The sequence below is a fragment of the Loxodonta africana genome, chromosome 3 (assembly GCF_030014295.1).
Source record: "Loxodonta africana isolate mLoxAfr1 chromosome 3, mLoxAfr1.hap2, whole genome shotgun sequence".
NCBI classification, from domain to species: Eukaryota; Metazoa; Chordata; class Mammalia; order Proboscidea; family Elephantidae; genus Loxodonta; species Loxodonta africana.
In genome coordinates this window covers 168,438,488-168,453,088 of record NC_087344.1, presented here as the reverse complement: position 1 = coordinate 168,453,088, position 14,601 = coordinate 168,438,488, and the positions used below count along the sequence as shown (strand labels likewise).

At 44.2% G+C, this 14,601-nt stretch overlaps 1 protein-coding gene across 1 annotated transcript in view; it reads left to right on the top strand.

Moving 5' to 3' along the window:
* The window catches only part of FNDC7 (fibronectin type III domain containing 7), a 32,710-nt gene extending 24,983 nt beyond the window's left edge, over positions 1 to 7,727 (top strand). The window contains exons 11-12 of the mRNA XM_023547431.2: positions 3,730 to 3,759; positions 7,064 to 7,727. Of these exons, the coding sequence (XP_023403199.1) occupies positions 3,730 to 3,759; positions 7,064 to 7,095 (62 nt within the window). The 3' untranslated portion in view covers positions 7,096 to 7,727. The remainder of the gene's footprint in view (positions 1 to 3,729; positions 3,760 to 7,063) is intronic.
* The last annotated feature ends 6,874 nt before the right edge of the window (positions 7,728 to 14,601 follow it).

The following is a 14,601-nucleotide window of genomic DNA, read 5'->3' as shown; positions in this document are numbered from 1 at the left end:
ATCCATATTCCAACTTGATTCCTCTGCCCGGGGATGTCCCAGGCATTGCAAACTCCAGGGCCCATATGAACACCTGATCTTTTTCTCCTGACATTTCTGATATTCCTTATATCATCCTTGTTTCAAGTACACAAACTGAAAACCCTGGAGTCAGCTTCCCTTTCCTTCATCCTCCATGTCTAAGTAGACTCCAAGTCCTGTCCTGTTTGCCTCCCTGATAAAATCCAACTTCTCTTCATTTCCACAGCTACAGCCATACTTCCGGCCCTTACCACCTTGACCCTAGAGCCAGTCCTACCTTTCTTCCTTCTCTCCAGCCTCTGTACTATTACCAGAGTTATTCCAGGACACTAATCCAATTGTGTTATTTTTATGTTTCACAACCCTCAAGTTTTCCATTTGTTCCATAGGATAAAATGTAGTTGTCTGAGCATGACATTCAAGGTCTTTCACCATCTGTCTTCCTACACCTGCACCGATCGAAATATAATGCAGACTCTATGTGGAAATTTTAAATTTTCCAGTAGCCACATTAAAAAAAGTAAAACAAAACAGATGAAATTAAGTTGAAGAATATAGCTTTTAACCCAACATATCCAAAATACAATCATTTCAACATGTAACCAATATAAAAAATAATTAATAAGATCTTTTACATTCTTTTTCTTCCCCCATACTAGTCTTTTTTTTTTTTTATAGTCTTTGAAATCTGGCGTGCATTTTATAGTTCCAGCACATCTCAGTTTGGACTAGCGATATTTCAAGAGCTCAATAGCTACATGTAGTCATACATATGCCTCAAAAGTCTGTTGCTAAAATTAATCATGTATAGTCCTGGTAAAGCGTTAGTGCATTATTAACATCCTAAATTAGATGTCTCCCAGTTTGCTTTGTTTTGTTTTGTGGCTACCATATTGGAAAGCACAATTCCAGGCTTTTCCAAAACATCCTCGTGTTGTTGTTAGGTGCCATCGAGTTGGTTCCGACTCATAGCGACCGTATGTACCATAGAAAGAAATACCGACCGGTCCTGAGCCATGCTCAAAATCATTTTTATGCTTGAGCCCATTGTTGCAGCCACTGTGTCTATCAGTCCATTTTGTTGAGAATCTTCCTCTTTTCTGCTGACCCTCTACTTTAGTGAACACGGTATCTTTCTCCAGGGACTGATCCCTCCTGATAACATGTCCAAAGTACATGAGATGCATTTTGGCTGTACTTCTTCCAAGACAGATTTGTTCATTCTTTTGGCAGTCCATAGTATGTTCAATATTCTTTTACAACAACATTATTCAAAGGCATTGATTCCTCTTTGGTCTTCATTATTCATTGTTCAGCTTTCACATGCATATGAGGCGATTGAAAACAGCCATGGCTTGGGTCAGGCGCACCTTAGTCTCCAAGGCGACATCTTTGTTTTTTAACACTTTAAAGAGGTCTTTTGCAGTAGATTTGCCCAACGCAATGTGTCTTTTGATTTTTTGACTGCTGCCTTCATGGGCATTGATTGTGGATCCAAGCAAAATGAAATCCTTGACAACTTCAATCTTTTCTCCATTTCTCATGATGTTGCTTATTAGACCAGTTGTGAGGATTTTTGTTTTCTTTATGAAGAGATGCTTCAAGTCCTCTTCACTTTCAGCAAGCAAGTTTGTGTCATCTGCATAACGCAGGTTGCTAATGAGTCTTCCTCCAGTCCTGATGCCCTGATCCTAGGCTTTTCCATAACATCCTCCTGGAAGGACTCTATTCTCTAGTCTAGTAAATGGAATCATTCACACACACCTATTGCACCCCAGACACACATATACGCCCCATACCACCTCATGCTTCTGAGCTGATGCTGTTGGTCTTCTCTGCCTGGAATTCCACCCCATCTCCTCTTAGAGAACCCCACCAGTCCAAATTTCCCCTCCTCTGTGAAGACTTCTCCAATTCCCATAGGTTGAGCTAGCCCCCTCCCTCCATCTTTTTTGACCACGCCTCCCCTCAAAATAATACCCAAGTTGAGTCGATTCCAACTCATAGAGACCCTATAAGACAAAGTGGAACTGCCCTGATAGGGTTTCCAAGGCTGTAAATCCTTACAGAAGTGGATTGCCTCATCTTTGTCCCACAGAGCAGGCAGCTGAACCGCCAACCTTTTGGTTAGCAGCCAAGCACTTTAACCGTTGTGCCACCAGGGGCCCTCTTTATGACCCAACAGCACTGTTATTTTATCACACCATATTACTGTGAGTTGAATGCGTGGTATCTCCCCTACTAAATGATGATTTCTCTGACTCTCCATAGTTGGCACATGTTGTTGTTGTTAGGTGTCCTCAAGCTGATTCCTACTTATGGCGACCCTGTATGATAGAGTAGAACTGCCCCAGGGTTTCCAAGGCTGTGATCTTTACTGGAGCAGAACTTTTCTCCTGTGGAGCTGCTGGTGGGTTTGGACCACTGACTTTTTGGTTAACAGCTGCGCTCTTAACCATTGTACCACTCATAGCTGGTGCCAAATATATTTTAAGTTTTAAAAAGAAAGAATAAATACATGAGTTTATGTGCTTGCCTATAATCATACAGTTCGTAAGTGAGTAATGGAAGTCTTTTTTTCCTTCTCTTGCCCCATATGGATGCAATTCAACACTTAGAGAGTCATTCCTCTGATGGTTTGTCAGCCACCAGAAGTCCTTAGCCAGAACTCAGATACCCTTTGGTGGGGTGCTATGTCAAGCCTGAAGCCTTTTCACTTTTGTAAGGATTGGGTATCTAGACTCAGGTGTGGGACTCTGTTTCCCTGGAAAAAATCATGCATTTAGGAGAAGTTTTTTTCATTTTAATGGTAATATCAATGATGGCTTATTCTGGTAATCAGGACAGTGAACAGTAACAACTAGTGTTCCTTCGGAAACCCTGGGGGTGTAGTGGTTAAGACCTACCTACGACTGCTAACCGAAAGGCTGGCAGTTCAAATCCACCAGGCACTCCTTGGAAACCATATGGGACAGTTCTACTCTGTCCTATAGGGTTGCTATGAGTCGGAATCAACTCGAAAGCAATGGTTTTTTTTTTTTTTTTTTTTTTTTAAGTGTTCCTTCATTGGGAGCCCTGGTGGCACAGTGGTTAGGAGTTTGGCTACTAGCCAAGAGGTTAGCAGTTCAAATCCACCAGCCACTCCTTGGAAACACCATGGGGCAGTTCTACTCTGTCCTACAATGTCACTATGAATTGGAATCGACTCAATGGCAATATGTTTGGTTTGGAGTGTTCATTGAGTTCTATGTGCCAGGCCCAGAGCCCTGGTAGTGCAATGGTTAAGAGGCCAGCTGCTAATCAAAAGGTCGGCAGTTCGAATCCACCAGCCACTCCTTGGAAACCCTATGGGGCAGTTCTACTCTGTCACATGGGGTCACTATGAGTCAGAATCAACTTGATGGCAATGGATTTGTTTATTTAGATGCCAGGTACTATTTTAAGTGCTTTAGATATATTAATTCAATTAATCCTTATAACAACCCTATGAGGTTGGCACTGTTATTCTTACCACTTTACAGATAAGAAACTGAGGCACAGAAAGGTGATATGACTTGGCAAACGTCACATTGCCAATAGGTGTCACCCAAGCTGGTACTTATTCATGCTTTGATTCATTCTCCCTTTATTCTTTCTTAAGTTGTAGCTTTACCACCTTGAGTATATCAACAAATAGATTTTAAATGCTTGTGTTTTTATTTATTACAGTAACCTGCTCTGGAAGTACACTTGGAATGGGTAAGTCATTTTACTCATGGACAAAATGGGAGGCTATTTTGTTGTTGCATTTTGGGATGACTTAAGTCAGAAAGGAGCCCTGGTGGCATAGTGGTTAATACACTTGGCTGCTAACCAAAAGGTCAGTGGTTCAAACCTACCAGCCATTTCGCAGGAGAAGGACATGGCAGTCTACTTCCATAAAGATTTACAGCCTTGGAAACCCTATGGGGCAGTTCTACTCTGTCCTATAGGGTCGCTATGAGTCAGAATTGACTCAACTGCAGTGGGTTTTTTTTAATGAAGTCAGAATCAAAACTTACTCTTCAATTAATCAGAAAGGCAAAAGCTTTCTTTCTGTGATGTGAGGGGTTCCTGCCCCCTTCCCATAACTCCTTCCCTGTTATATAGTGCCTCCCCTCAGATTTTGCCAGTTGAGGTTAACTCCCTTGGATTCTGAAGTCTTTTGAGTCTTCCAGTATTGTACAGGAAAATATAAATATTCCTCAGAGGGGCAGCTGCTAAATCCCTCCTTCTTCAGAGTTTGGTTCCAACCCTGGCTGTACCTTGGAATCACCTAGAGAGCTTAAAAACAACTGATGCCTGGGCCCCATCCCCAGGAAGTCTGATTCAATTGGTCTGAGTGTAAAGCCTGGGCATCAGGATTTTTAAAAGCTCCTCAGGTGATTGTAAAGTGCAGCCAAGGCGGAGAACTACTGTTTTAGAGCAATGCACCTCAAACTTTATTGTGCATGGGCCTTGTTAAAATGCAGATCTTGATTCGGTAGTTCTGGGGAAGGCCTGAGACTTTGCATTTCTCACAAGGTCCCAGTGATACCAGTGGTGTCTGTGCCACTGGTCTGACTGCACTTTCAGTGGCCAGGTGGTAGAGGGAATCTTTTGACATCCTTCAGGGAGCTAATGTCTGCCTGCTTCTGGCTTGGGTGGGTGGGTGTGCCCCAAGGAGGAAAGGGGGTGCTGAAAGTAGGCTTGCAGTAAAAATAACCCTCACTGCCTCCTCAGTTTTGCTCAGGGCTGATCCTGTCCAGTGGTGCCCCACTGAGGCTACTCTGGAGATGACCACACAGAGCCGTGTGTGTGCGTGTGCGCTTGTGTGTGTGTGTGTGCGCGCGTGCGCGCAGGCACGCGCACACGCAGGCATACATAAGTAGTATGACGAATCCCTGTCACACTTTTCTAGGGGCCAGCTTGGTTTGAGGCCTTGGGCATATCCCCAGGGAATATTATCAACCCCAAACTACAGACCACTCTAGTCAGACATGGCTGATTTCAGAGGACATGAGTGAGAATGACAGTTTCCTGATGGTAAAGCCCAGGGACAGCCTCCTAGCCTGGGCCAGCTCCGCATTCAACAACCCCTCCTTCTACCAGCAGGGGTTGGGTCTGGAACCTCCTTCCACTGCCTGTCCTCTGCTTGGATTCCGTTCTTCTCCCAGTCCATTGATTCTCTGAGACACATACTTTCCAATTCCTGCCCAACTGCAGGTCTGAAATAAGTACAGTCACTATTAATTTTTAAAGGGTTTTTGTTTCCAGTGGCTACAGGGAAACAGACATGGCTTCTCAAAAACATGTGATGAGGAAACTTCTAAACTGTAAAAAAATAGTTAAAAAATCTCCCAGAGTACTAGTAGCTAGATGCCCTGGTCTTCGGAGAAATGTACGTGAGCCTAGGTCTGAATTCTTAGGACCTATTTCCAGTTTTGTAGGGGTTTTTAATTGGTGTTTCCCTCGAAGGCAGAAAGATGTGGCAGCCTACTTCTGTAAAGATGACAGCTTTGGAAACCCTAAGGGGCGGTTCTACTATGCATGAGAATCAACTTGATGGCAACAGGCTTTCTTTACACAGGATGAGTCAAATTAGGTCAGTGGCTGACATGGGACCTCCCAATACACTACAGGGAGCCTTGGGTCTAAGGCTTTTGGCCTTTATTGAATCTTAAACTATCCTAAAGTTTCTCAATAGCATGAATGGACTTTTTAAGAGACAGACCTGAGTTCAAATCCTGCTGCTATCACTTCCATTAGGAAAGTTGCTTTTTTTTAAGCCTAAATTTCTTCATTTGAAAATTGGAATAAATAATGATAAATTCACAAGATACTATGAGGATTAAATGAAATGTAAATTATTGGGCACAATGATTGATCCATAGTAAGCACTTAACAAATGGTCCAAAATTTTTAAAAAACCCAAACCAAACCCATTGCTGTTGAGTCGATTCCGACTCAAAGGGACCCTACAGGACAGGGTAGAACTGCCCCATAGGGTTTCCAAGGAGCAGCTGGTGGATTTAAACTTTCGACCTTTTGCTTAGCAGTCATAGCGCTTAACCACTGTACCACCAAAAAAAAAAAAAAAAAAAACCACCAGGGTAGTTATTAATTCATGGTCAGTTTAAGTTCATATCATACTATATTGTATTATGTATCTGTTATCAACATTTAACGTGCTACTTCCAAGTAGAACGCTTGCATTTTAACCTTAGTCCTGGTAATACCCTAAGTCAGTGATTCTCGACATGTGGTCCCTGGACCAACAGCATCAGCATCATCTGGGAGCTTCTTAGAAATGCAGTTTCTGGGGCCCCATCCCAGATCTACTGAATTAGAAATTCTGGAAGGTGGAGCCCAGGAATCTGTGTTTTAACAATCCCTCCTAGTGATTCTGATGTATGCTAAAGTTTGAGAACCCCGGCTGTAATTCAAGAAAGCTGTTTTGATGCTGACAGGTTGATGCAGGTTTGAGTGGAGGGGAAAACAATCTATCTGAGGCAACAGGGTTTTAGCAGGAGGTAGACAGGGAGGGTTGTGTGCCTTACATCACTGCATGGGCGGGGGGCAGGGGTGGCATCCATCATCTTGGCTGCAGTGTCACCTGCACATCCCGGGAAACTAAGTTTCCTCCATGAAACTCCTTCAGCTGTTGCACATGTTGATGTTCTCCCTAAGCAACTCCCCAAAGGAACTGAATCTTGGAACTTACTAAGGAACACAGCTTGTTGGCCAGGGAGTTGCCCTGAGTCGTAGCCTGAGCTCAGTGAGAATCTTTGGCAGGATTCATTTCATGAAGCAGGATAGAGATCACCTGGTTAGTTAGAAACTTTGGGGTATTTCTCTTTCAAACAGTTCAGATTGTCTAATTTCCTGCTTAATTGCTGGGGAAGTGCTGCAAAAATAGCATCTCAAATCAAAGCACTAATAGGAATCTCAGAGAGTTTGAGGCCTTTTTTTTTTTTTTTATCTTAAGATAACGTGTGCATATTTAATGCATCTTGCTGCTTCCTTGCTTCCTTGCCCTTTTCAGTGATTTACAGAGGGAAGAGAAATGAAGAATGAGGCCACGGGCCTTGGATAAAAAGAGACTTGACAAGTGAGTAATTTAGATTGAATTTATGTGAGCCAACTGAAAAGATATTTTTTAAAAATTCTTCTCACCTCTTTTGCAGAGCTGTCTCAATTGTTAGTGATCAGAGAGGGAAAGGATTTATTAGAATATAAAATGCCTCTAGGATAGGAAAAGCTCTCGTGACCTTTAGAAGAACAACTCTTGACTCAACTGCTAGAGGGCAAGGCCAGATGTGTCCTCAGGAGTTCAAGATCTGCTGCAAAGAGTGCTCTGGAGAAAAATGGGTCCGGAAACCCAGGAAGTCTTCCAAAGGCTGCCTGAGTGAGCCAGCACAGAAGGAGAATCCTGGAAACATAAAAAATCAGTTTAGCAGAAATTCTTTCTGAGATTTCACATCTAGACACACCATCAACTTCAACACATCCAGCTTTGTGTTTCATGGACACCAGCCCTTGCCGTGTAGCCTGCTGACCATTCCGGGGCTGGGCATGGTCACTCCCCAAGAAGCCAAGCCACCCCCACAGAGATGGTGCTCATCCTTCGCCTGGAGGCGGGCACAGATTGGACAGCAGCAGCTGCTATGGGAACCTATAGTAACGAACGCCCTCATTACAAGTCAGGAGAGAAGCTGAGCTGCTTGCAGGGTTCACTGAGCCAAAGCCTTCATGGGAGCGTCTGGGAAAGCAGAGCCACTGGCATGTTGCTAGAAGGATTTCAGTCATGCTTTCTGAGTGAACAAAGACTTCAGATGGAGGGGTAGCCAAAGGCAGCCTCCAACTGTGGCAGACTGGTATGCCTGGTGGGGGGTGGATCCTCAGTCTTACTGTCTGTAGTCCCCACTCAGATTGTAACTCCTATTTTCATCTTTGAGCAGGAAAGGCAATGATGCATAGCATAAATCTGTTTTACCTAGAAAGACATTTGTCCGTCTAATACCGGTAACCTTATTAAAAACTAGTGCAAATAGGACTTGAGTAACACACACACACACACACACAGTAAAAAGTTCACTATTCAAAGCCAAGAAAGTCTGAAGTTAGGAACAACCATAAAATATGGGGCAGTGCTCTGGGCTGTAGTGCAGAGCCCACCATGTGAGTCTGTGAGCCCACCAGTGAGGCTGTGTGCTGAGCCCACCACATGAGGCTGTGTGCTGAGCCCACCAGTGAGGCTGTGTGCTGAGCCCACCACATGAGGCTGTGTGCTGAGCCCACCAGTGAGGCTGTGTGCTGAGCCCACCAGTGAGGCTGTGTGCTGAGCCCACCAGTGAGGCTGTGTGCTGAGCCCACCACATGAGGCTGTGTGCTGAGCCCACCAGTGAGGCTGTGTGCTGAGCCCACCAGTGAGGCTGTGTGCTGAGCCCACCACATGAGGCTGTGTGCTGAGCCCACCACATGAGGCTGCGTGCTGAGCCTAGTTGCTGGCTGAGAATTTGTGTTTGAACTGGTTAACTGTGTGAACTTGGGTGAGTTACTTGACTTCCGGGCCTCGTTTTCCTCATCTGTAAAAACAGGACCATATTATTACCAATTTCATAGGATTGTTATGAGAATGAAATGAGTTAATTTGTCTAATTTCCTGCTTAACTGCAGGAAAGTTGTATCCACAGCTGCCTGGAATAGTTGAGGAGCCCAGAGGAAAGACCAAATGGAAGGCCAATATCTGTGGTCCCAGGAGACTAGGGCACTGGGACCAGTACATCCACATCTTGCAGATACCAGGGCACAGAACATGAAATGGCCATCTGCTTAGCTAGGCATCTAACACCGAGTTGCTTCGGTCAGAATCCCACAGAAGACATTGTGGTGCAGACTGGGTGAACATAAAGCCAGCTTATTTAACAGGTATACAGCACACACTACATGCTTTACATATATTAACTCATTTCATTCTCATAACAATCCCATGAAGTTGGCAATAATATGATCCCCCTTTTACAGATGAGGAAAACAAGGCCCAGAAGTCAAGTAACTCACCCAAGGTCACACAGTTAACCAATTCAAACACAAATTCTCAGGGGGCTAAACAAGCAAGTAGCATCGATTAGTCCTGCTATCTGTATGGAAAATATTTCTCTGGGTTATCATGATGAAGCCCTCAATAATTAGTGAAGACATGGGAATAGAATGGTATATTAGTTTCCTAGGGAAGCTATAATAAAGTACCACAAACCAGGTGGCTTAAAACAACAGAAATGTATTCTCCCACAGCTGTGGAGGCTAGAAGTCCAAATTCAGGGTGTCAGGAGGGCCGTGCTCTCTCTGAAGTTTCCAGGGGAAGATCCTTCATTGTCTCTTCCAGGCCCAGGTATGCCATGACTTCTGACAGCATCACTCCACTCTCTGCTTCCATCTTCACTTGCTGTCTTCCCTCCATGTCTGTCTGTGTCTCTTCTCTTTTCGAAAGGACACTGGTCCCACCCTACTCCAGTATGACCTCATGTTCATGAATAACATTTGCAAAGTCCCTACTTCCAAACAAGGTCACATTCGTAGATACCAAGGGTTAAGGCTTCAACGTATCTTTGTGGGGGACACAGTTTAGCCATAATAGATGGTGAGTGAGTTATCTACCTGTCTTAGTTATCTAGTGCTGCCATAACAGAAATACCACAAGTGGATGGCTTTAACAAATGGAAATTTATTTTCTCACAGTTTAGGAGGCTAGAAGTCAGAATGCAGGGTGTCAGCTCTAGGGGAAAGCTTTCTCTCTCTGTCAGCTCTGGGGGAAGTCCTTGTCTCTGTTAAGCTTCTGCTTTTGGGTGATCTTCATGTGGCTTGGCATCTGTCTTCCCCCATCTCTGTTTGCTGGCTGGTTTATTTAATCCCTTTTATATCTCAAGAGATTAAGACACACCGTACATTAATAACTATCTCTTCAACATAACAAAGAAAACCCATTCCCAGATGGGATTATAACCACAGGTAGAAGGTTTAGGTTTATAACACATATTTTAGGGGGACACGGTTCAGTCTATAACACTGTCCTAACTCAAATGCCTGTACAGTTCAGCCCTCGGTTATTTTGGCTGATTATATACTTTGTGGATTATACAAGGTAGATTTTTCATCTCTGGCCAGTATTGCTGGATTTTACCTTCCATTCTGTTGCATCATGTTTGAGGAACACAAATTTATTTTGTGATTTGCTTAGGGAAACAAACTAAAGGAGACTGGAGAGACAGCTCAGCCAAGTGGAGTGAGACCAGGGCAGCAAAGGAGGGTAGGCAATTTGGTACAATAGATCCAAATGGATCCAAATCCTAGCTCATTTGGACATCTTACCTGATTTATTTAACCTCTCTGAGCCTCAATTTCTTCATCTATAAAATGGCAATAAAGATTGTCATCTTGCTGAGTTGTTGTGAGGTTTGAGATAGTATATTCAACTCACAATTACAATGAGATTGAAATGTTTGAAGTCACACTACTAGTAAGAGGCAGAGCCAGGATTTGCAAGACTTGAATCTGTGTCCGTGTGCTGCTGAATCCCATGCTTGCTTCGCTATTCCACACTTCTGCCCTTGAACCCATGAACCTGGCCTTCAGATGCTTCAGCCATAACCACTCTCCCTGTGAGCCAAGCCAAAACTTCCAACCCGGAAGGGCATTTGTGCGTCATTCCCCGACACTTGGTCATTCTCCTCAAGGGTAGTAGCTGGAAGCTCACCTCATTCCTCCCTCTTGTTTAGGCCCTCCAGAGTAAGGGGGCTCCATTTCAGAAGGGTAACTCTGCACTGCCATGTCTTTTTCTTAGGGGTTGGGATTCCAACCTGCTATACTAAGCAGAAATTGATTTTGGAGAGGGGAATGTAATTTGAAATTGAAAATGGAGAGAGAAATAATGCTTAACATGCATTCGTTTAAAATTCTGAACAGCTGAGTCCATTTTCAGTAAGTTTAAAAGAGACTAAGGTCCTACCTTCCATTCCCTGGAAAGCCTTGCATAGTACACATACATACCATACCTGTGAAGCACTCACTGGTTATTTAAACAATACAAAATTTATTATTGTGGTGCACACATAGGTTGGTCACTAATAATGTCACGTTCATCTAATCAGAGCCAGAACACAAAAGACATTCCCAGAGCCATAACACATGGAAAGGTGACAGGAAATAATATGTAAATAACAGCTTCGTGGTGGGGAATTGATGTTTACTCTTACATAGCTGGGCTGGCACACCTCTTGGCTGGCTCTGCTCCCTTCACTGTTGGTCTGGTTCTCAACCAACAGCCTCAGTACGGTCCTCAACCAGTGTCTGTCACAGCAGAACTACCCTGAGGCTGGCCTTTGAACCAGTTTGGTCATGACTGGCAAAGTGAAACTGGAACAGATCCGAAGTTTTACAATTTGAGTGATCCAAAACAATAACCAGAATGGGGAAAATTATGGGTTAAAGTCCTAGAATGGGAGACATGGAAGAGGTGTAGTGAGCCCTTTCAGGAGCCTGATGCATGAGATTGGATTATTGGCAGGACTGTGCAGAGCAACACACATTCAAAGTGGCACAGTTGGCTGCCATCTTTGAGTGGGGCACCACTATTCCTGACTCTGCTGAAAATCCTACCAGGAGATTTGGTTGCTACGTGTTGGGTAACAACCCAGCAGCACCTGAACCCAAGGTCAGCCGCATCTCTAAGAGACTGAAGAAAGATTCCAGAAACAGTGATCGTGATGTATATATGGTTTATTTGGGAAGCTTACTTACAGGACCATGGCCCAGGGCGGCAGATGGACCAGTTGAGCACTCCGCAACCACCTAGCAGGGGACACGAGGTTATATACCATTCTAGCTGGGACTAAGCCTCATTGTTTTTATCCCACATCCCTGGGCAGTCAGTGTTCCCAGGGACTTCACGTCCAGGCCCAGATGTTTTCCTTCCTATTGCTAAGGCATTCCTCGGCCTTGGCCACTGGCCCAGTCATACCACTCCCAGGCTTGTACCTTAGCCTGAGTTCATCCTGAATTCATCCCCAGCATGCTTTGGGGAAGAGCAAAGCTGATTCCACTAGGGAGGGGATGCATATAGCTAAATAGCATTACCCTACACTATGCAACGTGTGTGCTGCCGCTGTTTTCCAAGAGGGAGATTAGGTTTCTAGCAGGGCTTCGACTAATTTTTTCTGTTCTGGTTATCATTCCGGTTCACCCAAAATTTAAAAATTCGGGTCTGGTCTGGTTTCACTTCTTTGGACATGACTGAACTGTGAAGAACTCGTTCAAAGCCCTGCTCTGAGGGCAACCCCTATGCAAGATGTGTCCACGCTCAGTGAACAGACCCTTAACATCTCAGACAGGCTCCCTGTATCTCCTCTGGGCCTCTCACTCTCACCCGGGATTTCTGCTGCTGTCTGGGCCTACTCGTGGCTGCCAGGCCACTTGTGATCTCAGCTGCCTCTGGTGCTGCTGTACCCCTAAGCAGGTTACAGCTCTTTACTCAGCAGACATTGGTTTCTTCTTCTCCTGGACTCTGCTACTGTTTTCTCCCAGCTCTGCCTTCTACTAGGTCCAGGGTTTCTGCTGCTTCTGTTATCAGTCCCTTCTGATTAATCTTCCAATCCATTATGCAGGGCTGAACTACCGAATAAGCAAAGTACCCAAGGCCCAATTGTGCCTTCCCATCTATCCACAATTTCACCTGTTCCCCAGCACTTCAAAGATGTGGTGAAACCCAGTGAAATTTCTCACCACAGATTAGCAGGTAAATACAATTAAGCGTGTGAGTACCTTGCTCAGCTCGAGATGGTGCATACCTCGCTTACTGATTAATCTGCCCTTGTGACCCTCGGCCTGACGTCTCCACTCTAGGACAAGAATGGGGGGTTGTTCTCAGCACAGAGCTTCTCTGTCCCCAGGGAAAATGCTTACCTCCCCCCCCACCCCCACCTCCCCTACCCCCGCCACCCCTCCGCCACCCTCAGAGAGCAGAATGTTCACACTCTCCGTCCTGGGAAGCCCCGGTGAGCTTCCTCCTTCCTAGGCTTTTATTCGCCTCACTATGGCCTCCTGAGGCTTAGTTAGCATCAGCCCGCAGGTGATCCTTCTTAATTGGGTTGGGCCTCAGTCAGTACCTCATTTGGGGTCCTACTTTCAGAACCAGGACCAAAGGCCAAATCATCCACTGCAAAGGGGTTCCATACCCTGCACCTTGGATGGAAAAACCATCCATGCCATAAGTTGTGCCTGAACCCATTTTATGGCTGTTTTTATTCTTCATTCTATATTTAAGAGTGAGAACTCCTAATGAGAAAAAACTGCAGATTATCCCACAGACCATTCTATTGCTTTCTGTGTAGCCCAACCCTGACCCTTGTTCCTACTCCATCATTAGCTGTTCATCCTTAGCAAGTTACTTAGCTTCCCTAAGACTCAGTGTCCTGGTCTATAAAAAAAAAAAAAAAAACGGTCTATAGGGAGGATCAAACAAGCTAATCCACTTAGCGTGGTGCCTAGCATTATAGCTAAGAACTCAGTATATACAAGCTGGTAGTAGTAGTGGTAATAACTGACCATTTCCACTTGCCCTGTGTGACCAACTTGAATCTGTAAGACCATTGGTTCCTTGCAAATTCCTGTAGGAAAGTCTACTTTCTTCTAGTGTATATAATTTGTCATGGTTTAGAGGCTCACAGCAACTAAACTGAATCTAATTCATGATCGATTACTTTGATTTCAAGTCCTAATAGATCTCTGCCTAAACGTTCTAAGTCTGAGCTCAAATCACCTCCTCTGTGAGTCAGCTTCCAAAAATAATTCCCTAAAGCACTGATTCATGATAAACAGTGAAGAAATTGAAGTTGTCAAGGATTTCATTCTACTTGGATCAACAATCAACACCTATGAAGCAAGAGTCAAGAAATCAAATGATGTATTGCACTGGGCAAATCTTTGACAAAAGACCTCTTTAAAATCTTAAAAAGCAAAGATGTCACTTTAGTGACTAAGGTGTCCCTGACCCAAGCCATGGTATTTTCCAATCACCTCATACGCATGTGAAAGCTGGACAATGAAAAATAAAGACTGAAGAAATGAAGCATTTGAATTTTGGTGTTGGCAAAAAATATTTAATATAATGTAGACTGCCAGAAGAACGGGCAAATCAGTCTTGGAGGAAGTACCATCAGAATGCTCCTTAGAAGCAAGGATAGAGAGACTTTGTCTAGCTTACTTTGCATATGTCATTGGGAGGGACCGATCGCTGGAGATGGACATCAGGTAGAGGGTCAGTGAAAAAGCAGGAAGCCCTTAATGAGATGGACCGACACAGTAACTGCAACAGTGGGCTCAAACGTACCAATTGTGAGGAAGGTGCAGGATTAGGCAATGTTTTGTCTGTTGTACATAAGGTTGCTATGAGTCGAAGCTGACTTGGGGGCACCTAACAACAACAACAAAGCATTGATAGCCACTCCTGTGCAGTTTACCACATGAATTTGTGTTTGTTGAATAAATCCTTATTGTTTTCCTGGTTCATTTATGTATATTGTCATT